The sequence below is a fragment of the Engystomops pustulosus genome, chromosome 1, assembly GCF_040894005.1.
Source record: "Engystomops pustulosus chromosome 1, aEngPut4.maternal, whole genome shotgun sequence".
NCBI classification, from domain to species: Eukaryota; Metazoa; Chordata; class Amphibia; order Anura; family Leptodactylidae; genus Engystomops; species Engystomops pustulosus.
The window spans coordinates 2,437,209-2,462,470 of NC_092411.1; the positions used below are offsets into that span (position 1 = coordinate 2,437,209).

The window sequence follows — 25,262 nt, forward strand, 5'->3', positions numbered from 1 at the left end:
CCTAGCAGTAAGGTGAATCCTCTGTGCCAAGTAGCTCCCCATTCCTCGCTATCATAGTAGGGCACATGCACACAGAGCAATAAGGTGCAGTATAATTTATAACACACATTTTGATGATTTTTATACTGTGGAGGTCGTAGTATTTCTTCTACAGGGGTCATACAAGATTTTACCAGCATACTAGACTGAGGACTGACTGGTGGCAGTGTATATACTAGACTGAGGATTGACTGGTGGCAGTGTATATACTAGACTGAGGACTGACTGGTGGCAGTGTATATACTAGACTGAGGACTGACTGGTGGCAGTGTATATACTAGACTGAGGGCTGACTGGTGGCAGTGTATACACTAGACTGAGGGCTGACTGGTGGCTATGTATATACTAGACTGAGGGCTGACTGGTGGCTGTGTATATACTAGACTGAGGGCTGACTGGTGGCTGTGTATATACTAGACTGAGGACTGACTGGTGGCAGGGATTGTACTAGACTGAGGACTGACTGGTGGCAGTGTATATACTAGACTGAGGACTTACTGGTGGCAGTGTATATACTAGACTGAGGACTGACTGGTGGCAGTATATATACTAGACTGAGGATTGACTGGTGGCAGTGTATATACTAGACTGATGACTGACTGGTGGCAGTGTATATACTAGACTGAGGACTGACTGGTGGCAGTGTGTATACTAGACTGAGGACTGACTGGTGGCAGTGTGTATACTAGACTGAGGACTGACTGGTGGCAGTGTGTATACTAGACTGAGGACTGACTGGTGGCAGTGTGTATACTAGACTGAGGACTGACTGGTGGCAGTGTGTATACTAGACTGAGGACTGACTGGTGGCAGTGTGTATACTAGACTGAGGACTGACTGGTGGCAGTGTGTATACTAGACTGAGGACTGACTGGTGGCAGTGTATATACTAGACTGAGGACTGACTGGTGGCAGTGTATATACTAGACTGAGGACTGACTGGTGGCAGTGTATATACTAGACTGAGGACTGACTGGTGGCAGTGTGTATACTAGACTGAGGACTGACTGGTGGCAGTGTGTATACTAGACTGAGGACTGACTGGTGGCAGTGTGTATACTAGACTGAGGACTGACTGGTGGCAGTGTGTATACTAGACTGAGGACTGACTGGTGGCAGTGTGTATACTAGACTGAGGACTGACTGGTGGCAGTGTATATACTAGACTGAGGACTGACTGGTGGCAGTGTGTATACTAGACTGAGGACTGACTGGTGGCAGTGTATATACTAGACTGAGGACTGACTGGTGGCAGTGTATATACTAGACTGAGGACTGACTGGTGGCAGTGTATATACTAGACTGAGGACTGACTGGTGGCAGTGTGTATACTAGACTGAGGACTGACTGGTGGCAGTGTATATACTAGACTGAGGACTGACTGGTGGCAGTGTGTATACTAGACTGAGGACTGACTGGTGGCAGTATATACACTAGACTGAGGACTGACTGGTGGCAGTGTATATACTAGACTGAGGACTGACTGGTGGCAGTGTATATACTAGACTGAGGACTGACTGGTGGCAGTGTATATACTAGACTGAGGACTGACTGGTGGCAGTGTATATACTAGACTGAGGACTGACTGGTGGCAGTGTATATACTAGACTGAGGACTGACTGGTGGCAGTGTATATACTAGACTGAGGACTGACTGGTGGCAGTGTATATACTAGACTGAGGAGTGACTGGTGGCAGTGTATATACTAGACTGAGGAGTGACGTGACTGGTGGCTGTGTATATACTAGACTGAGGAGTGACTGGTGGCTGTGTATATACTAGACTGAGGAGTGACTGGTGGCTGTGTATATACTAGACTGAGGACTGACTGGTGGCTGTGTATATACTAGACTGAGGACTGACTGGTGGCAGTGTATATACTAGACTGAGGACTGACTGGTGGCAGTGTATATACTAGACTGAGGACTGACTCGTGGCAGTGTATATACTAGACTGATGACTGACTGGTGGCAGTGTATATACTAGACTGATGACTGACTGGTGGCAGTGTATATACTAGACTGAGGACTGACTGGTGGCAGTGTATATACTAGACTGAGGACTGACTGGTGGCAGTGTATATACTAGACTGAGGACTGACTGGTGGCAGTGTATATACTAGACTGAGGACTGACTGGTGGCAGTGTATATACTAGACTGAGGACTGACTGGTGGCAGTGTGTATACTAGACTGAGGACTGACTGGTGGCAGTGTATATACTAGACTGAGGACTGACTGGTGGCAGTGTATATACTAGACTGAGGACTGACTGGTGGCAGTGTGTATACTAGACTGAGGACTGACTGGTGGCAGTGTATATACTAGACTGAGGACTGACTGGTGGCACTGTATATACTAGACTGAGGACTGACTGGTGGCAGTGTATATACTAGACTGAGGACTGACTGGTGGCAGTGTATATACTAGACTGAGGACTGACTGGTGGCAGTGTATATACTAGACTGAGGACTGACTGGTGGCAGTGTATATACTAGACTGAGGAGTGACTGGTGGCAGTGTATATACTAGACTGAGGGCTGACTGGTGGCAGTGTATATACTAGACTGAGGGCTGACTGGTGGCAGTGTATATACTAGACTGAGGGCTGACTGGTGGCAGTGTATATACTAGACTGAGGACTGACTGGTGGCAGTGTATATACTAGACTGAGGACTGACTGGTGGCAGTGTATATACTAGACTGAGGGCTGACTGGTGGCAGTGTATATACTAGACTGAGGGCTGACTGGTGGCAGTGTATATACTAGACTGAGGGCTGACTGGTGGCAGTGTATATACTAGACTGAGGGCTGACTGGTGGCAGTGTATATACTAGACTGAGGGCTGACTGGTGGCAGTGTATATACTAGACTGAGGACTGACTGGTGGCAGTGTATATACTAGACTGAGGACTGACTGGTGGCAGTGTATATACTAGACTGAGGGCTGACTGGTGGCAGTGTATATACTAGACTGAGGACTGACTGGTGGCAGTGTATATACTAGACTGAGGGCTGACTGGTGGCAGTGTATATACTAGACTGAGGGCTGACTGGTGGCAGTGTATATACTAGACTGAGGAGTGACTGGTGGCAGTGTATATACTAGACTGAGGGCTGACTGGTGGCAGTGTGTATACTAGACTGAGGACTGACTGGTGGCAGTGTATATACTAGACTGAGGGCTGACTGGTGGCTGTGTATATACTAGACTGAGGACTGACTGGTGGCAGTGTATATACTAGACTGAGGAGTGACTGGTGGCAGTGTATATACTAGACTGAGGGCTGACTGGTGGCAGTGTATATACTAGACTGAGGACTGAATGGTGACAGTGTATATACTAGACTGAGGAGTGACTGGTGGCAGTGTATATACTAGACTGAGGGCTGACTGGTGGCAGTGTATATACTAGACTGAGGGCTGACTGGTGGCAGTGTATATACTAGACTGAGGAGTGACTGGTGGCAGTGTATATACTAGACTGAGGGCTGACTGGTGGCAGTGTGTATACTAGACTGAGGACTGACTGGTGGCAGTGTATATACTAGACTGAGGGCTGACTGGTGGCAGTGTATATACTAGACTGAGGACTGACTGGTGGCAGTGTATATACTAGACTGAGGAGTGACTGGTGGCAGTGTATATACTAGACTGAGGACTGACTGGTGGCAGTGTATATACTAGACTGAGGACTGACTGGTGGCAGTGTATATACTAGACTGAGGACTGACTGGTGGCAGTGTATATACTAGACTGAGGACTGACTGGTGGCAGTGTGTATACTAGACTGAGGACTGACTGGTGGCAGTGTATATACTAGACTGAGGACTGACTGGTGGCAGTGTATATACTAGACTGAGGACTGACTGGTGGCAGTGTGTATACTAGACTGAGGACTGACTGGTGGCAGTGTATATACTAGACTGAGGACTGACTGGTGGCAGTGTATATACTAGACTGAGGACTGACTGGTGGCAGTGTATATACTAGACTGAGGACTGACTGGTGGCAGTGTGTATACTAGACTGAGGACTGACTGGTGGCAGTGTATATACTAGACTGAGGACTGACTGGTGGCAGTGTATATACTAGACTGAGGGCTGACTGGTGGCAGTGTATATACTAGACTGAGGACTGACTGGTGGCAGTGTATATACTAGACTGAGGACTGACTGGTGGCAGTGTGTATACTAGACTGAGGACTGACTGGTGGCAGTGTGTATACTAGACTGAGGGCTGACTGGTGGCAGTGTATATACTAGACTGAGGAGTGACTGGTGGCAGTGTATATACTAGACTGAGGGCTGACTGGTGGCAGTGTATATACTAGACTGAGGACTGACTGGTGGCAGTGGGTATTAGTCTGAAAAAGGGAATTCCAGAGAATCGCTGATAAATGTCATAAGGATGTTCCATGTTATAGCTCAGGGGCCCCACCAGCAGGGGGCCCCACCATCAGGGGGCGCCACTGCTCTTAGCCCTCAGACTTCTGCCTCGGGATCTGCTGTTCTTGTCTCATTGTTTCTTTCTCTCAAAGCAGAAGCAAAGTCCAGAAGTCGCCCCTTTATCTCTGAATCCGGATCATTAGATCGTAGCCAAACCCAGAGAGCAGGACGCAGCCCCCAGAGAGGTAAGACCCGAATATAGTCCTATGCATCACACTGCTATAACCTGGGGATCTCCTGTATATAATGGTATATGTACAGCTGGTATAACCTGGGGATCTCCTGTATATAATGATATATGTACAGCTGGTATAACCTGGAGATCTCCTGTATATAATGATATATGTACGGCCGCTATAACCCGGGGATCTCCTGTATATAATGATATATGTACAGCTGGTATAACCTGGGGATCTCCTGTATATAATGATATATGTACAGCCGGTATAACCTGGGGATCTCCTGTATATAGTGATATATGTACAGCCGGTATAACCTGGGGATCTCCTGTATATAATGATATATGTACAGCCGGTATAACCTGGGGATCTCCTGTATATAATGATATATGTACAGCCGGTATAACCTGGGGATCTCCTGTATATAATGGTATATGTACAGCCGGTATAACCTGGGGATCTCCTGTATATAATGATATATGTACAGCCGGTATAACCTGGGGATCTCCTGTATATAATGATATATGTACAGCCGGTATAACCTGGGGATCTCCTGTATATAGTGATATATGTACAGCCGGTATAACCTGGGGATCTCCTGTATATAATGATATATGTACAGCCGGTATAACCTGGGGATCTCCTGTATATAGTGATATATGTACAGCCGGTATAACCTGGGGATCTCCTGTATATAATGATATATGTACAGCCGGTATAACCTGGGGATCTCCTGTATATAGTGATATATGTACAGCTGGTGTAACCTGGGGATCTCCTGTATATAATGATATATGTACAGCCGGTATAACCTGGGGATCTCCTGTATATAATGATATATGTACAGCCGGTATAACCTGGGGATCTCCTGTATATAGTGATATATGTACAGCCGGTATAACCTGGGGATCTCCTGTATATAATGATATATGTACAGCTGGTATAACCTGGGGATCTCCTGTATATAATGATATATGTACAGCCGGTATAACCTGGGGATCTCCTGTATATAATGATATATGTACAGCCGGTATAACCTGGGGATCTCCTGTATATAATGATATATGTACAGCCGGTATAACCTGGGGATCTCCTGTATATAATGATATATGTACAGCCGGTATAACCTGGGGATCTCCTGTATATAATGATATATGTACAGCCGGTATAACCTGGGGATCTCCTGTATATAATGATATATGTACAGCCGGTATAACCTGGGAATCTCCTGTATATAATGATATATGTACAGCCGGTATAACCTGGGGGTCTCCTGTATATAATGATATATGTACAGCCGGTATAACCTGGGGATCTCCTGTATATAATGATATATGTACAGCCGGTATAACCTGGGGATCTCCTGTATATAATGATATATGTACAGCCGGTATAACCTGGGGATCTCCTGTATATAATGATATATGTACAGCCGGTATAACCTGGAGATCTCCTGTATATAATGATATATGTACAGCTGCTATAACCTGGGGATCTCCTGTATATAATGATATATGTACAGCCGGTATAACCTGGGGGTCTCCTGTATATAATGATATATGTACAGCCGGTATAACCTGGGGATCTCCTGTATATAATGATATATGTACAGCCGGTATAACCTGGGGATCTCCTGTATATAATGATATATGTACAGCCGGTATAACCTGGGGATCTCCTGTATATAATGATATATGTACAGCCGGTATAACCTGGGGATCTCCTGTATATAATGATATATGTACAGCCGGTATAACCTGGGGATCTCCTGTATATAATGATATATGTACAGCCGGTATAACCTGGGGATCTCCTGTATATAGTGATATATGTACAGCCGGTGTAACCTGGGGATCTCCTGTATATAATGATATATGTACAGCCGGTGTAACCTGGGGATCTCCTGTATATAATGATATATGTACAGCCGGTATAACCTGGGGATCTCCTGTATATAATGATATATGTACAGCCGGTATAACCTGGGGATCTCCTGTATATAATGATATATGTACAGCCGGTATAACCTGGGGATCTCCTGTATATAATGATATATGTACAGCCGGTATAACATGGGGATCTCCTGTATATAATGATATATGTACAGCCGGTATAACCTGGGGATCTCCTGTATATAATGATATATGTACAGCCGGTATAACCTGGGGATCTCCTGTATATAATGATATATGTACAGCCGGTATAACCTGGGGATCTCCTGTATATAATGATATATGTACAGCCGGTATAACCTGGGGATCTCCTGTATATAATGATATATGTACAGCCGCTATAACCTGGGGATCTCCTGTATATAATGATATATGTACAGCCGCTATAACCTGGGGATCTCCTGTATATAATGATATATGTACAGCCGGTATAACCTGGGGATCTCCTGTATATAGTTATATATGTACAGCCGCTATAACCTGGGGATCTCCTGTATATAATGATATATGTACAGCCGGTATAACCTGGGGATCTCCTGTATATAATGATATATGTACAGCTGTTATAACCTGGGGATCTCCTGTATATAGTGATATATGTACATCCGGTATAACCTGGGGATCTCCTGTATATAATGATATATGTACAGCTGGTATAACCTGGGGGTCTCCTGTATATAATGATATATGTACAGCCGGTATAACCTGGGGATCTCCTGTATATAATGATATATGTACAGCCGGTATAACCTGGGGATCTCCTGTATATAATGATATACGTCCCCTCCTATGTGGCTCTCTGGGGGTCTTATGTTGTCTTGTAGGTTCCTCTTCCATGTTCTGGTGCTGCTTCCTCTCTAGTACATGGGGGGATGTGATGTCTCTGCAGAGCGTTGCTCTCCTCTCGCTCCGCTGTGTCACATCTCTGTTTCGTGTCAGTTTCGTCTCATTTCACAGTTATTGGCTACAATGTAACCATTATCATATTTCACCTAAATACACAGTTATTGTATCTGCCCTCACATAGCTACATTCATCCAGGCCACAGCCTGCAGACCGGAGCAATAGTCTGCGGTTCAGGGAGTGAGGATGGGAAGTTACCGCTGTTTGGTTTGGCCGATGGATTTATGTTGGAGAAAGTCCCTGCCAGATCCTAGAGAGACTTCCAAAGCCAATACAGGTCACCAGCCGAGAACACTGCCAGGAGCACTACTCTGCAGCACATCGCATCCCAGGGGCACCTACCAACATGTGGATGTAAGACAGTGCAGCACAAATCTATAATACCCACCTATATTACTCTAAAGATAGATATATATAGGGGGCAGTATTATAGTAGTTATATTCTTGTACATAGGGGGCAGTATTATAGTAGTTATATTCCTGTACATAGGGGGCAGTATTATAGTAGTTATATTCTTGTACATAGGGGGCAGTATTATAGTAGTTATATTCCTGTACATAGGAGGCAGTATTATAGTAGTTATATTCCTGTACATAGGGGGCAGTATTATAGTAGTTATATCCCTGTACATAGGGGGCATTATTATAGTAGTTATATTCCTGTACATAGGGGGCAGTATTATAGTAGTTATATTCTTGTACATAGGGGACAGTATTATAGTAGTTATATTCTTGTACATAGGGGGCAGTATTATAGTAGTTATATTCTTGTACATAGGGGGCAGTATTATAGTAGTTATATTCCTGTACATAGGGGACAGTATTATAGTAGTTATATTCTTGTACATAGGGGGCAGTATTATAGTAGTTATATTCCTGTACATAGGGGACAGTATTATAGTAGTTATATTCTTGTACATAGGGGGCAGTATTATAGTAGTTATATTCTTGTACATAGGGGGCAGTATTATAGTAGTTATATTCCTGTACATAGGGGGCAGTATTATAGTAGTTATATTCCTGTACATATGGGGCAGTATTATAGTAGTTATATTCCTGTACATAGGGGGCAGTATTATAGTAGTTATATTCCTGTACATAGGGGGCAGTATTATAGTAGTTATATTCCTGTACATAGGGGGCAGTATTATAGTAGTTATATTCCTGTACATAGGGGGCAGTATTATAGTAGTTATATTCTTGTACATAGGGGGCAGTATTATAGTAGTTATATTCTTGTACATAGGGGGCAGTATTATAGTAGTTATATTCTTGTACATAGGGGGCAGTATTATAGTAGTTATATTCCTGTACATAGGGGGCAGTATTATAGTAGTTATATTCCTGTACATAGGGGGCAGTATTATAGTAGTTATATTCTTGTACATAGGGAGCAGTATTATAGTAGTTACATTCTTGTACATAGGGGGCAGTGTTATAGTAGTTATATTCCTGTACATAGGGGGCAGTATTATAGCAGTTATATTCTTGTACATAGGGGCAGTATTATAGTAGTTATATTCTTGTACATAGGGGGCAGTATTATAGTAGTTATATTCCTGTACATAGAGGGCAGTATTATAGTAGTTATATTCTTGTACATAGGGGGCAGTATTATAGTAGTTATATTCTTGTACATAGGGGGCAGTATTATAGTAGTTATATTCCTGTACATAGGGGGCAGTATTATAGTAGTTATATTCCTGTACATAGGGGGCAGTATTATAGTAGTTTTATTCCTGTACATAGGGGGCAGTATTATAGTAGTTATATTCCTGTACATGGGGGGCAGTATTATAGTAGTTATATTCCTGTACATAGGGAGCAGTATTATAGTAGTTATATTCTTGTACATAGGGGGCAGTATTATAGTAGTTATATTCTTGTACATAGGGGGCAGTATTATAGTAGTTATATTCCTGTACATAGGGGGCAGTATTATAGTAGTTATATTCTTGTACATAGGGGGCAGTATTATAGTAGTTATATTCTTGTACATAGGGGGCAGTATTATAGTAGTTATATTCCTGTACATAGGGGGCAGTATTATAGTAGTTATATTCCTGTACATAGGGGGCAGTATTATAGTAGTTATATTCTTGTACATAGGGGGCAGTATTATAGTAGTTATATTCCTGTACATAGGGAGCAGTATTATAGTAGTTATATTCTTGTACATAGGGGGCAGTATTATAGTAGTTATATTCTTGTACATAGGGGGCAGTATTATAGTAGTTATATTCCTGTACATAGGGGGCAGTATTATAGTAGTTATATTCTTGTACATAGGGGGCAGTATAATAGTAGTTATATTCCTGTACATAGGGGGCAGTATTATAGTAGTTATATTCCTGTACATAGGGGGCAGTATTATAGTAGTTATATTCTTGTACATAAGGGGCAGTATTATAGTAGTTATATTCTTGTGCATAGGGGGCAGTATTATAGTAGTTATATCCCTGTACATAGGGGGCAGTATTATAGTAGTTATATTCTTGTACATAGGGGGCAGTATTATAGTAGTTATATTCCTGTACATAGGGGGTAGGATTATAGTAGTTATATTCCTGTACATAGGGGGCAGTATTATAGTAGTTATATTCTTGTACATAGGGGGCAGTATTATAGTAGTTATATTCCTGTACATAGGGGGCAGTATTATAGTAGTTATATTCTTGTACATAGGGGGCAGTATTATAGTAGTTATATTCCTGTACATAGGGGGCAGTATTATAGTAGTTATATTCCTGTACATAGGGGGCAGTATTATAGTAGTTATATTTTTGTACATAGGGGGCAGTATTATAGTAGTTATATTCCTGTAAATAGGGGGCAGTATTATAGTAGTTATATTCTTGTACATAGGGGGCAGTATTATAGTAGTTATATTCTTGTACATAGGGGGCAGTATTATAGTAGTTATATTCCTGTACATAGGGGGCAGTATTATAGTAGTTATATTCCTGTACATAGGGGGCAGTATTATAGTAGTTATATTCTTGTACATAGGGGGCAGTATTATAGTAGTTATATTCCTGTACATAGGGGGCAGTATTATAGTAGTTATATTCCTGTACATAGGGGGCAGTATTATAGTAGTTATATTCCTGTACATAGGGGGCAGTATTATAGTAGTTATATTCTTGTACATAGGGGGCAGTATTATAGTAGTTATATTCCTGTACATAGGGGGCAGTATTATAGTAGTTATATTCCTGTACATAGGGGGCAGTATTATAGTAGTTATATTCTTGTACATAGGGGGCAGTATTATAGTAGTTATATTCTTGTACATAGAGGGGTAGGATTATAGTTATACAGCCCTCTATGTCCTCCATTATGGCTTCTATCTAAGTTCTGTGTCTCCGCCCTCCTCAGTGGATCTGGATCGGACGTGGGGGGGGGTCTCTGTGACGTCAGGTCTATATTTAAGTCCTTTGTGAGTATTATTGCTGGTACATTATAGAGGAGACGCTGAATAATTCATCATATTATGCAGTAACATTGACGGTGCAGTTACAATAACATGGCTGCTGAACGCACAATCAATCTCATTAAAAAATGAAGACTTTACTATTAACCCTTGTGGTGCTGTGCTGTGATAGGGCCATATATATTATGTACATTATACATTATTACTATCAGCTTTAGCTTCTTATACAGCAGGAGAGTCATTCGCCCTTTAGAAGGGGTCAGCGTATGGGGGGGCTATAGGGGTCCCTGATGTGGACCCCCGTGACTTCCCTCATCTCCATCCAGGGTCTTCCCTGATCTCACATGATGCCACATTGTCTGTTGGTGATGACATGTGACCTGTGACCTTCCTCCTCCTTATCAGCCCCTTGATCTTTTTAGAGCAAGTTGTGAATTTTCTATAAGATTTATACATAATGAGCTGAAGTCGGAGCCGCACTATATAAGGTCCGGAGGACACATGGAGGAGCGGCTTCCTAAGGGGGTGGGGACTGCTCCTCTATAGCCACTCCAAGGTGACAAGTGCCTTGGACAAGTGTTTGATCCCTAGTACCGATCCCCAGGGGCACACCTGCCATGAAGGAAGTTTAGAACTTCGCCTCAGGCGGCACGCCTCCAGCTGGATGAGGGGGCGGCATTGTGGTGCAGCGGCTGCTACGGGGCCGTCCGCCTCCACAGCCACACAGACGCTTGCCGGCATAGCCACGCGGGTGCCTGTCTCTGCAACACATCCGGCCGCTGCCGTGGCCACTCGCTTGCCCGACCACAAGGCCACCGGCGCTCAGCTTTTATATGTTGTGCGGCTCTAATATTATGAAATATGCTCCTGTTTTTTTATAGCAGCCAATGATGTATAGAATGTATATGCTGTATAGAAATGTAAGCTGTGCTGTGATTGGCTGCTAGGAGTTTGTTTTATATCTGCCCTAATAAATGCAGTTTCCTTGTTTCACAGAGGAGCAGAACCTCAGCAGTTACAGTCACTACGCGGTGTAGCACATAATGGTGTGTGTATAGGTGACTGTTCCCCTTCTCATGAGAAATGAGCCGCTCAGCGAGTCTCCCCTGTATTCATACCTCTGCCCCATTGTGATGTCATCAGATATTAGAATGTATGCAAATATATGTAAAAATAATTAATAAAAAACCCCAGAAAATAAATTATACATTTCATATTAACAAGCAAGAAAATCCCTACAATACATGTAATATGAAAACTAAAGCTTCTCCTGGAAAATCATTGGTGATCGTTACTGATCGCTTGCATTTCACCGGAAACACAGATACAATTCGGCTTAGCCCCGCCCCCAGACGCTTGCATTTCACCGGTAACACAGCTACGATTCGGCTTAGCCCCGCCCCCAGACGCTTGCACTTCACCAGTAACACAGATCCCATTGGGGCAGACTCTGGGGAGAAAGTCGTCCTCTGCATGAAGCGGCTGATTGGACGGGCATTGACTGTGATGGGGGCAGCATGAGGTGGTCCCCTGGTGTATGGAGGGTCCGGGGGTCCATCCCCAGTGCAGGGTTAGTAACTTCCACTGATTCGGTAATTGCTTTTTTTTGTGTTAATTTGAAGCAGTCGGCACATGAGGGGCTTCACCCTCCATCTCGGGGCCCGGGGTCTGCGTTCTGTTACCATCCTGACATGTTTACTCAGTGCGGTATATTGGACTACCGATTTACACGGCCTATGACATCACAGGTCATGTGACCTCAGCAGATGCCGCGAAACGTTGCTGTTCAGAGACACGGAAACCCTAAGCACCTTGGAAAGACGTGACTATAGGACAGACGCTCAATCACGCTACCGGAGACACAGTGGGGGCATTAACACCCTACCCCCTACATACTCTGCCCTCTCACATTACCACCCTACACCCTACATACTCTCCCTTCTCACAGTACTACACTACACACCACATACACTGTCCTCTTAAAGCAGACCCACCCTAATTAAGCCAAAAGTCCTGTCCCCCTTTGCTTATGGCTCCAGGAGTGTCTTTATTCAGCCAGATCCAGAATTAGTGTCAGGTGGGGCAGTATACGTAATATATCTTTTGTAAGGTAGGACAGTATAGTTGATATATATCTGGTGTCAGGTGGGACAGTGTGGTTGATATATCTGGTGGCAGGTGGGACAGTGTGGTTGATATATCTGGTGGCAGGTGGGACAGTGTGGTTGATATATCTGGTGGCAGGTGGGACAGTGTGGTTGATATATCTGGTGGCAGGTGGGACAGTGTGGTTGATATATCTGGTGTCAGGTGGGACAGTGTGGTTGATATATCTGGTGTCAGGTAGGACAGTGTGGTTGATATATCTGGTGGCAGGTGGGACAGTGTGGTTGATATATCTGGTGGCAGGTGGGACAGTGTGGTTGATATATCTAGTGTCAGGTGAGACAGTGTGGTTGATATATCTGGTGTCAGGTGGGACAGTGTGGTTGATATATCTGGTGGCAGGTGGGACAGTGTGGTTGATATATCTGGTGGCAGGTGGGACACTATAGTTGATATATCTGGTGTCAGGTGAGACAGTGTGGTTGATATATCTGGTGTCAAGTAGGACAGTGTGGTTGATATATCTGGTGGCAGGTAGGACAGTGTGGTTGATATATCTGGTGTCAGGTAGGACAGTGTGGTTGATATATCTGGTGTCAGGTAGGACAGTGTGGTTGATATATCTGGTGGCAGGTAGGACAGTGTAGTTGATATATCTGGTGTCAGGTAGGACAGTGTGGTTGATATATCTGGTGTCAGGTGGGACAGTGTGGTTGATATATCTGGTGTCAGGTGGGACAGTGTGGTTGATATATCTGGTGTCAGGTAGGACAGTGTGGTTGATATATCTGGTGGCAGGTGGGACAGTGTGGTTGATATATCTGGTGTCAGGTGGGACAGTGTGGTTGATATATCTGGTGTCAGGTAGGACAGTGTGGTTGATATATCTGGTGTCAGGTGGGACAGTGTGGTTGATATATCTGGTGGCAGGTGGGACAGTGTGGTTGATATATCTGGTGGCAGGTGGGACAGTGTGGTTGATATATCTGGTGGCAGGTGGGACAGTGTGGTTGATATATCTGGTGGCAGGTGGGACAGTGTGGTTGATATATCTGGTGGCAGGTGGGACAGTGTGGTTGATATATCTGGTGGCAGGTGGGACAGTGTGGTTGATATATCTGGTGGCAGGTGGGACAGTGTGGTTGATATATCTGGTGGCAGGTAGGACAATGTGGTTGATATATCTGGTGGCAGGTAGGACAGTGTGGTTGATATATCTGGTGGCAGGTGGGACAGTGTGGTTGATATATATCTGGTGTCAGGTGGGACAGTGTGGTTGATATATCTGGTGTCAGGTGAGACAGTGTGGTTGATATATCTGGTGTCAGGTGAGACAGTGTGGTTGATATATCTGGTATCAGGTGGGACAGTGTGGTTGATATATCTGGTGGCAGGTGGGACAGTGTGGTTGATATATCTGGTGGCAGGTGGGACAGTGTGGTTGATATATCTGGTGGCAGGTGGGACAGTGTGGTTGATATATCTGGTGGCAGGTGGGACAGTGTGGTTGATATATCTGGTGGCAGGTGGGACAGTGTGGTTGATATATCTGGTGGCAGGTGGGACAGTGTGGTTGATATATCTGGTGGCAGGTGGGACAGTGTGGTTGATATATCTGGTGGCAGGTGGGACAGTGTGGTTGATATATCTGGTGGCAGGTGGGACAGTGTGGTTGATATATCTGGTGGCAGGTAGGACAGTGTGGTTGATATATCTGGTGGCAGGTGGGACAGTGTGGTTTATATATCTGGTGGCAGGTGGGACAGTGTGGTTGATATATCTGGTGGCAGGTGGGACAGTGTGGTTGATATATCTGGTGGCAGGTGGGACAGTGTGGTTGATATATCTGGTGTCAGGTGAGACAGTGTGGTTGATATATCTGGTATCAGGTGGGACAGTGTGGTTGATATATCTGGTGGCAGGTGGGACAGTGTGGTTGATATATCTGGTGGCAGGTGGGACAGTGTGGTTGATATATCTGGTATCAGGTAGGACAGTGTGGTTGATATATCTGGTGTCAGGTAGGACAGTGTGGTTGATATATCTGGTGTCAGGTAGGACAGTGTGGTTGATATATCTGGTGGCAGGTAGGACAGTGTGGTTGATATATCTGGTGGCAGGTAGGACAGTGTGGTTAGTCAGTGTTATGTACCATCTAATTATATGGCTGATGTATAGTGTCCTCCCCTAAATCTTTCCCCAGCTTTACCAGCCATACTTTCCTGCATGACTCCAGGTTTATCAACCATACCGAAAACCGTATATAGAATTGATGTCTCGTATGGCAGATTAATCAGCAAATCTGTTGTCTGTTATAGGTCTCTATAAGTCAGTCGGATTTTTGGTGAAGTTGTATGGATGTTATAGTTTGTGTCCGATGTTTGATGCAACAGACTGATTGTCATAGTTGGTGCCGATTCCTGGTAAATTATAGGTGGTGAAGCTGATGTCAGGCGTCTGCTAGGGTACGTGATGTATATGTAGACGACGCGGTTGGTAAAGTTGGTGTTGGATTCCGTGTAAGAAAGTTCAGCTGTTAATGTTGGTGTCAAGCGAAGGGGAAGGTAGTTTGATGGTAAAACTGGTGTCAGTTGTCTTGTAAAACTATAAATCCAGTGTCTGCTCGGACCCCCAGTCGTGTCAGGTGCACAGTAAAGTTGTTTTACTATACTGGTGTCTACTGTTAAAACCGGTGTCCGATGTCTTGTAAAATTAGAAGCGCGATTTCTAAATATACTGAGACAGCAGCCAGTATTACTGCGGTGTAGAGGACTTCAGGTTTAGCAGGTGCCTGTTGTCTTGCTATTGCTGTTTAGCTGGTGCCAGGGGTCTGGTTAGGAAGAATTTCTTTCATGGTAAGTGCCACTATTACTATAAGAGCTGGTGCTTGGGGTCTGGTTATGCAGAATGAGGTTTATAGCTGTTTCCAAGCATCTGCCTAGACTGTATTACTGGTATAGCTGGTGTCTGGTTGGGCAGTATTACTGGTATAGCTGGTGTCTGGTTAGGCAGTATTACTGGTGTAGCTGGTGTCTGGTTAGGCAGTATTACTGGTGTAGCTGGTGTCTTGGTGGGCAGTATTACTGGTATAGCTGGTGTCTGGTTGGGCAGTATTACTGGTATAGCTGGTGTCTGGTTAGGCAGTATTACTGGTGTAGCTGGTGTCTGGTTAGGCAGTATTACTGGTATAGCAGGTGTCTGGTTAGGCAGTATTACTGGTGTAGCTGGTGACTGGTTAGGCAGTATTACTGGTAAAGCTGGTGTCTTGGTGGGCAGTATTACTGGTATAGCAGGTGTCTGGTTGGGCAGTATTACTGGTATAGCTGGTGTCTGGTTAGGCAGTATTACTGGTGTAGCTGGTGTCTGGTTAGGCAGTATTACTGGTGTAGCTGGTGTCTGGTTAGGCAGTATTACTGGTATAGCTGGTGTCTGGTTACGCAGTATTACTGGTATAGCTGGTAAATGATTAGGCAGTATTACTGGTATAGCTGGTGACTGGTTAGGCAGTATTACTGGTATAGCTGGTGTCTGGTTAGGCAGTATTACTGATATAGCTGGTGTCTGGTTAGGCAGTATTACTGGTATAGCTGGTGTCTGGTTGGGCAGTATTACTGGTGTAGCTGGTGAGTGGTTAGGCAGTATTACTGGTATAGCTGGTGTCTGGTTAGGCAGTATTACTGGTATAGCTGGTGTCTGGTTAAGCAGTATTACTGGTATAGCTGGTGTCTAGTTAGGCAGTATTACTGGTATAGCTGGTGTCTGGTTAGGCGGTATTACTGGTATAGCTGGTGTCTGGTTAGGCAGTATTACTGGTGTAGCTGGTGTCTGGTTAGGCAGTATTCCTGATAGAGCTGGTATGTGGTTAGGCAGTACTACTGGTATAGCAGGTGTCTGGTTAGGCAGTATTACTGGTGTAGCTGGTGTCTGGTTAGGCAGTATTACTGGTATAGCTGGTGAGTGGTTAGGCAGTATTACTGGTATAGCAGGTGTCTAGTTAGGCAGTATTACTGGTGTAGCTGGTGTCTGGTTAGGCGGTATTACTGGTATAGCAGGTGTCTGGTTAGGCGGTATTACTGGTGTAGCTGGTGTCTGGTTAGGCGGTATTACTGGTATAGCAGGTGTCTGGTTGGGCAGTATTACTGGTATAGCTGGTGTCTGGTTGGGCAGTATTACTGGTATAGCTGGTGACTGGTTGGGCAGTATTACTGGTATAGCTGGTGTCTTGGTGGGCAGTATTACTGGTATAGCTGGTGTCTGGTTAGGCAGTATTACTGGTATAGCTGGTGACTGGTTAGGCAGTATTACTGGTGTAACTGGTGTCTGGTTAGGCAGTATTCCTGATAGAGCTGGTATGTGGTTAGGCAGTACTACTGGTATAGCAGGTGTCTGGTTAGGCAGTATTACTGGTGTAGCTGGTGTCTGGTTAGGCAGAATTACTGGTATAGCTGGTGAGTGGTTAGGCAGTATTACTGGTATAGCAGGTGTCTAGTTAGGCAGTATTACTGGTGTAGCTGGTGTCTGGTTGGGCGGTATTACTGGTATCGCAGGTGTCTGGTTAAGCGGTATTACTGGTGTAGCTGGTGTCTGGTTAGGCGGTATTACTGGTATAGCAGGTGTCTGGTTGGGCAGTATTACTGGTATAGCTGGTGTCTGGTTGGGCAGTATTACTGGTATAGCTGGTGTCTGGTTGGGCAGTATTACTGGTATAGCTGGTGTCTGGTTGGGCAGTATTACTGGTATAGCTGGTGTCTGGTTGGGCAGTATTACTGGTATAGATGGTGTCTGGTTGGGCAGTATTACTGGCATAGCAGGTGTCTGGTTAGGCAGTATTACTGGTGTAGCTGGTGTCTGGTTAGGCGGTATTACTGGTATAGCAGGTGTCTGGTTAGGCGGTATTACTGGTGTAGCTGGTGTCTGGTTAGGCAGTATTACTGGTATAGCTGGTGAGTGGTTAGGCAGTATTACTGGTATAGCAGGTGTCTAGTTAGGCAGTATTACTGGTGTAGCTGGTGTCTGGTTAGGCGGTATTACTGGTATAGCAGGTGTCTGGTTAGGCGGTATTACTGGTGTAGCTGGTGTCTGGTTAGGCGGTATTACTGGTATAGCAGGTGTCTGGTTGGGCAGTATTACTGGTATAGCTGGTGACTGGTTGGCCAGTATTACTGGTATAGCTGGTGTCTTGGTGGGCAGTATTACTGGTATAGCTGGTGTCTGGTTAGGCAGTATTACTGGTGTAGCTGGTGTCTGGTTAGGCAGTATTACTGGTATTGATGGTGACTGGTTAGGCAGTATTACTGGTGTAGCTGGTGTCTGGTTAGGCAGTATTACTGGTGTAGCTGGTGTCTGGTTGGCCAGTATTACTGGCATAGCTGGTGACTGGTTGGGCAGTATTACTGGTATATCTGGTGTCTTGGTGGGCAGTATTACTGGTATAGCTGGTGACTGGTTAGGCAGTATTACTGGTATAGCTGGTGTCTTGGTGGGCAGTATTACTGGTATAGCTGGTGTCTGGTTAGGCAGTATTACTGGTGTAGCTGGTGTCTGGTTAGGCAGTATTACTGGTATTGATGGTGACTGGTTAGGCAGTATTACTGGTGTAGCTGGTGTCTGGTTAGGCAGTATTACTGGTGTAGCTGGTGTCTGGTAAGGCAGTATTACTGGTATAGCTGGTGTCTGGTTGGGCAGTATTACTGGTATAGCTGGTGTCTGGTTAGGCAGTATTACTGGCATAGCAGGTGTCTGGTTGGGCAGTATTACTGGTATAGCAGGTGTCTGGTTGGGCAGTATTACTGGTATAGCTGGTGTCTGGTTGGGCAGTATTACTTGTATAGATGGTGTCTGGTTGGGCAGTATTACTGCTATAGATGGTGTCTGGTTGGGCAGTATTACTGGTATAGCTGGTGTCTGGTTGGGCAGTATTACTGGTATAGCTGGTGTCTGGTTGGGCAGTATTACTGGCATAGCTGGTGTCTGGTTGGGCAGTATTACTGGTATAGATGGTGTCTGGTTGGCCAGTTTTACTGGTATAGATGGTGTCTGGTTGGCCAGTATTACTGGTATATATGGTGTCTGGTTGGGCAGTATTACTGGTATAGATGGTGTCTGGTTGGGCAGTATTACTGGTATAGATGGTGTCTGGTTGGCCAGTATTACTGGTATAGATGGTGTCTGGTTGGCCAGTATTACTGGTATAGATGGTGTCTGGTTAGGCAGTATTACTGGTATAGCTGGTGTCTTGGTGGGCAGTATTACTGGTATAGATGGTGTCTTGGTGGGCAGTATTACTGGTGTAGCTGGTGTCTGGTAAGGCAGTATTCCTGATAGAGCTGGTATGTGGTTAGGCAGTATTACTGGTATAGCTGGTGTCTGGTTGGGCAGTATTACTGGTATAGCTGGTGTCTGGTTAGGCAGTATTACTGGTATAGCAGGTGTCTGGTTGGGCAGTATTACTGGTATAGCAGGTGTCTGGTTGGGCAGTATTACTGGTATAGCTGGTGTCTTGGTGGGCAGTATTACTGGTATAGATGGTGTCTGGTTAGGCAGTATTACTGGTATAGCTGGTGTCTTGGTGGGCAGTATTACTGGTATAGCTGGTGTCTGGTTGGGCAGTATTACTGGTATAGATGGTGTCTGGTTGGGCAGTATTACTGCTATAGATGGTGTCTGGTTGGGCAGTATTACTGCTATAGATGGTGTCTGGTTGGGCAGTATTACTGGTATAGCTGGTGTCTGGTTGGGCAGTATTACTGGTATAGCTGGTGTCTGGTTGGGCAGTATTACTGGCATAGCTGGTGTCTGGTTGGGCAGTATTACTGGTATAGATGGTGTCTGGTTGGCCAGTTTTACTGGTATAGATGGTGTCTGGTTGGCCAGTATTACTGGTATAGATGGTGTCTGGTTGGCCAGTATTACTGGTATAGATGGTGTCTGGTTGGGCAGTATTACTGGTATAGCTGGTGTCTTGGTGGGCAGTATTACTGGTATAGATGGTGTCTGGTTGGGCAGTATTACTGGTATAGATGGTGTCTGGTTGGGCAGTATTACTGGTATAGATGGTGTCTGGTTGGCCAGTATTACTGGTATAGATGGTGTCTGGTTAGGCAGTATTACTGGTATAGCTGGTGTCTTGGTGGGCAGTATTACTGGTATAGATGGTGTCTTGGTGGGCAGTATTACTGGTATAGCTGGTGTCTGGTTGGGCAGTATTACTGGTATAGATGGTGTCTGGTTGGGCAGTATTACTGGTATAGATGGTGTCTGGTTGGGCAGTATTACTGGTATAGCTGGTGTCTGGTTGGGCAGTATTACTGGTATAGCTGGTGTCTGGTTAGGCAGTATTACTGGTATAGCAGGTGTCTGGTTGGGCAGTATTACTGGTATAGCAGGTGTCTGGTTGGGCAGTATTACTGGTATAGATGGTGTCTGGTTAGGCAGTATTACTGGTATAGATGGTGTCTGGTTAGGCAGTATTACTGGTATAGATGGTGTCTGGTTGGGCAGTATTACTGGTGTAGCTGGTGTCTTGGTGGGCAGTATTACTGGTATAGCTGGTGTCTGGTTGGGCAGTATTACTGGTATAGCTGGTGTCTGGTTAGACAGTATTACTGGTATAGCTGGTGTCTTGGTGGGCAGTATTACTGGTATAGCTGGTGTCTTGGTGGGCAGTATTACTGGTATAGCTGGTGTCTTGGTGGGCAGTATTACTGGTATAGCTGGTGTCTTGGTGGGCAGTATTACTGGTATAGATGGTGTCTGGTTGGGCAGTATTACTGGTATAGCTGGTGTCTGGTTGGGCAGTATTACTGGTATAGCTGGTGTCTTGGTGGGCAGTATTACTGGTATAGCTGGTGTCTTGGTGGGCAGTATTACTGGTATAGCTGGTGTCTGGTTAGGCAGTATTACTGGTATAGCTGGTGTCTTGGTGGACAGTATAGCTGGTGTCTTGGTGGGCAGTATTACTGGTATAGATGGTGTCTGGTTAGGCAGTATTACTGGTATAGCTGGTGTCTGGTTGGGCAGTATTACTGGCATAGCTGGTGTCTGGTTGGGCAGTATTACTGGTATAGCTGGTGTCTGGTTAGGCAGTATTACTGGTATAGCTGGTGTCTTGGTGGGCAGTATAGCTGGTGTCTTGGTGGGCAGTATTACTGGTATAGATGGTGTCTGGTTAGGCAGTATTACTGGTATAGCTGGTGTCTGGTTGGGCAGTATTACTGGCATAGCTGGTGTCTGGTTGGGCAGTATTACTGGCATAGCTGGTGTCTTGGTGGGCAGTATATCCAGGGCCAGGATGTGACTCTCTGCACCCAGATGAGCTCATTTTAAGTGCCCGAATCTCCAGGATTCATTCTGTGTAGTAAAGAATAATCTGGATACAGATGCGTGACCTTATATGTAAGGGTGGTGACCCCTGTAGGACGACCTCTAGGGACACCTCTGACATCACTGGCTCGTGACTGCGCACAGCAGACGCTCGTTGCGATTGCTCCGCTGTCTCTCCCTATAATTCCGTGTTTACATTTGTCGGCTGTTTCATTAATCTGAGCAGCCGAGAACAATCAGAGTCTGTCAGGACATATGTGCCGCGGCTCGGCAGACTGACTGCTCCGAGCGGCGAGGAGTAAATGAGGATAAAACTCACTTTTATCACAGACGAGAATTTTCAGATTTATAGAAAAACACGGAACATAAATAAACAACAGCCGCAGCCGCGTGCAGGAGATGGCAACACCAACACCGCCCGCGCTGCCACGTGCAGGAGAGGCCAATGAGAGCACTACCGCCGCGTGCAGGAGAGGCCAATGAGAGCACCACCACCACCGCCGCGTGCAGGAGAGGCCAATGAGAGCACCACCACCACCGCCGCGTGCAGGATAGGCCAATGCCAGCACCGCCGCCGCCCGCAGGAGAGGCCGACGCCAGCACCACCGCGTGCAGGAAAGGCCAATGAGAGCACCACCGCCGCGTGCAGGATAGGCCAACGCCAGCACCGCCGCCACCGCGTGCAGGAGAAGCCAATGAGAGCACCGCCGCCGCGTGCAGGAGAGGCCAATGAGAGCACCACCGCCGCGTGCAGGAGAGGCCAGCACCACCGCCACCGCGTGCAGGAGAGGCCAATGAGAGCACCACCGGCGCCTTGTGCAGGAGAGGCCACTTTGTCTTCTTCTCTCTTCTCCGATACCCATGTCGTCTTCCCTGCCCTCTGTCCTGTGTCATATTCTCTCTTCTCGGTTCTCTGTGTCCTCTTCCTTGCGTCCCGTTCTCTGTGTCCTTCTCTCTTATTTCTGTTTCCTGTGCTCTGTTCCCTACGTCCTCTTCTCTGTGTCCTTTTCTCTGTGTCCTTTTCTCTGTGTCCTTTTCTCTGTGTCCTTTTCTCTGTGTCCTCTGCCCTGTGACCTCTTCTCTGTGCCCCTTGTCCTCTGCCCCGTGTCCTCTGCCCCGTGTCCTCTGCCCCGTGTCCTCTGCCCCGTGTCCTCTGCCCCGTGTCCTCTGCCCCGTGTCCTCTGCCCCGTGTCCTCTGCCCCGTGTCCTCTGCCCCGTGTCCTCTGCCCCGTGTCCTCTGCCCCGTGTCCTCTGCCCCGTGTCCTCTGCCCCGTGTCCTCTGCCCTGTGTCCTCCTCTTGGTTGCACTGATTGCGGTGACCCGCGTGTCTGTGTTGGGGTGATGATGGCGTTGCGCTCTGTAGTCCTGGGCAGGACCGTCTGGATTTGCCTGGTGAATAGTCTCCGATTATCCGGGAATCCTCCATAAATTAGCGGACGCCTCATTCCGGGAGCGGCTCCGCCAGGACTTAATGAAAACCGTCTCTTAAATAATGTGTCTTCATCTTACAGGGAGCGGACGAGGCTCCTGGGGGCCATTAGTGAAATATACGGAGAGATCCGAAACTTTACCGGGCGCAGGAGCGAGGGGGAGCGTGGGAACGGACAGCACGCCGCTGATCTCCTGTATACGCCGCTGATCTCCTGTATACACCGCTGATCTCATGTATACACGGCTGACCTCCTGTATACACCGTTGACCTCCTGTATACACCGTTGACCTCCTGTATACACCGTTGACCTCCTGTATACACCGTTGACCTCCTGTATACGCCGCTGATCTCCTGTATACACCGCTGATCTCCTGTATACACCGCTGACCTCCTGTATACACCGCTGACCTCCTGTATACACTGCTGATTTCCTGTATACGCCGCTGATCTCCTGTATACGCCGCTGATCTCCTGTATACGCCGCTGATCTCCTGTATACGCCGCTGATCTCCTGTATACGCCGCTGATCTCCTGTATACGCCGCTGATCTCCCGTATACGCCGCTGATCTCCCGTATACGCCGCTGATCTCCCGTATACGCCGCTGATCTCCCGTATACGCCGCTGACCTCCCGTATACGCCGCTGACCTCCCGTATACGCCGCTGACCTCCCGTATACGCCGCTGACCTCCCGTATACGCCGCTGACCTCCCGTATACGCCGCTGACCTCCCGTATACGCCGCTGACCTCCCGTATACGCCGCTGACCTCCCGTATACGCCGCTGACCTCCCGTATACGCCGCTGACCTCCCGTATACGCCGCTGACCTCCCGTATACGCCGCTGACCTCCCGTATACGCCGCTGACCTCCCGTATACGCCGCTGACCTCCCGTATACGCCGCTGACCTCCCGTATACGCCGCTGACCTCCCGTATACGCCGCTGACCTCCCGTATACGCCGCTGATCTCCCGTATACGTGCCGCTGATCTCCCGTATACGCGCCGCTGATCCTCTGCAGCAGATACTGCTGGTGCTTGTAGTGCTCCACAGTGGGCACATTCCTGTGTGGCTCAGCGGCGCCCCCTCCCATCTCCTCCGTGTGTGGCGGCTCGTGGACTGATTTGTGTTTTACAACCTTCTTTTATGGCGCCTCTAAACGACTGACTGATGTCCCCCATTGAAAACCAAAGTAGCTGTGAAAAACCTGCAGCACATAAACTCTGATCCATTAACTGCAGAAGCTCCTCGCTCCACCGGCCTCACGAGTACCAGCAATTAGGAGATGTGATCAAGGGGAAGGGGGGTCGTCTGTGCAAGTGGGGGCACAGACTGCAGCAAAATGTAACAAACTGATACAGTGACAATGTGTGGAGTGTTACTATGTGTCCCTGTCCTGTCCCCCCCAAGTGTCAGCGTGTCCCTGTCCTGTCCCCCCAAGTGTCAGCGTGTCCCTGTCCTGTCCCCCCAAGTGTCAGCGTGTCCCTGTCCTGTCCCCCCAAGTGTCAGCGTGTCCCTGTCCTGTCCCCCCAAGTGTCAGCGTGTCCCTGTCCTGTCCCCCAAGTGTCAGCCTGTCCCTGTCCTGTCCCCCCAAGTGTCAGCATGTCCCTGTCCTGTCCCCCAAGTGTCAGCGTGTCCCTGTCCTGTCCCCCCCCCAAGTGTCAGCGTGTCCCTGTCCTGTCCCCCCCCCAAGTGTCAGCGTGTCCCTGTCCTGTCCCCCCCCCAAGTGTCAGCGTGTCCCTGTCCTGTCCCCCCCCCCAAGTGTCAGCGTGTCCCTGTCCTGTCCCCCCCCCAAGTGTCAGCGTGTCCCTGTCCTGCCCCCCCCCCAAGTGTCAGCGTGTCCCTGTCCTGTCCCCCCCCAAGTGTCAGCGTGTCCCTGTCCTGCCCCCCCCCCAAGTGTCAGCGTGTCCCTGTCCTGCCCCCCCCCCAAGTGTCAGCGTGTCCCTGTCCTGTCCCCCAAGTGTCAGCGTGTCCCTGTCCTGTCCCCCAAGTGTCAGCGTGTCCCTGTCCTGTCCCCCCCCCCAAGTGTCAGCGTGTCCCTGTCCTGTCCCCCCCCAAGTGTCAGCGTGTCCCTGTCCTGTCCCCCCCCCAAGTGTCAGCGTGTCCCTGTCCTGTCCCCCCCCCAAGTGTCAGCGTGTCCCTGTCCTGTCCCCCCCCCAAGTGTCAGCGTGTCCCTGTCCTGTCCCCCCCCCCAAGTGTCAGCGTGTCCCTGTCCTGTCCCCCCCCCAAGTGTCAGCGTGTCCCTGTCCTGTCCCCCCCCCCAAGTGTCAGCGTGTCCCTGTCCTGTCCCCCCCCCCAAGTGTCAGCGTGTCCCTGTCCTGTCCCCCCCCAAGTGTCAGCGTGTCCCTGTCCTGTCCCCCCAAGTGTCAGCGTGTCCCTGTCCTGTCCCCCAAGTGTCAGCGTGTCCCTGTCCTGTCCCCCCCCCAAGTGTCAGCGTGTCCCTGTCCTG

The 25,262-nt window shown here is 47.2% G+C and overlaps 1 protein-coding gene across 8 annotated transcripts in view; it reads left to right on the forward strand.

Annotated features, from left to right (window-relative positions):
• The window catches only part of CNTFR (ciliary neurotrophic factor receptor), a 313,015-nt gene that overhangs the window by 198,639 nt on the left and 89,114 nt on the right, over positions 1–25,262 (forward strand). For 6 of the 8 annotated variants that reach the window (XM_072132724.1, XM_072132725.1, XM_072132728.1 and 3 more), the window contains one exon: positions 4,579–4,671. In XM_072132724.1, the coding sequence (XP_071988825.1) occupies positions 4,579–4,671 (93 nt within the window). The remainder of the gene's footprint in view (positions 1–4,578; positions 4,672–25,262) is intronic. The other 2 variants (XM_072132727.1, XM_072132732.1) reach the window with 1 other exon arrangement.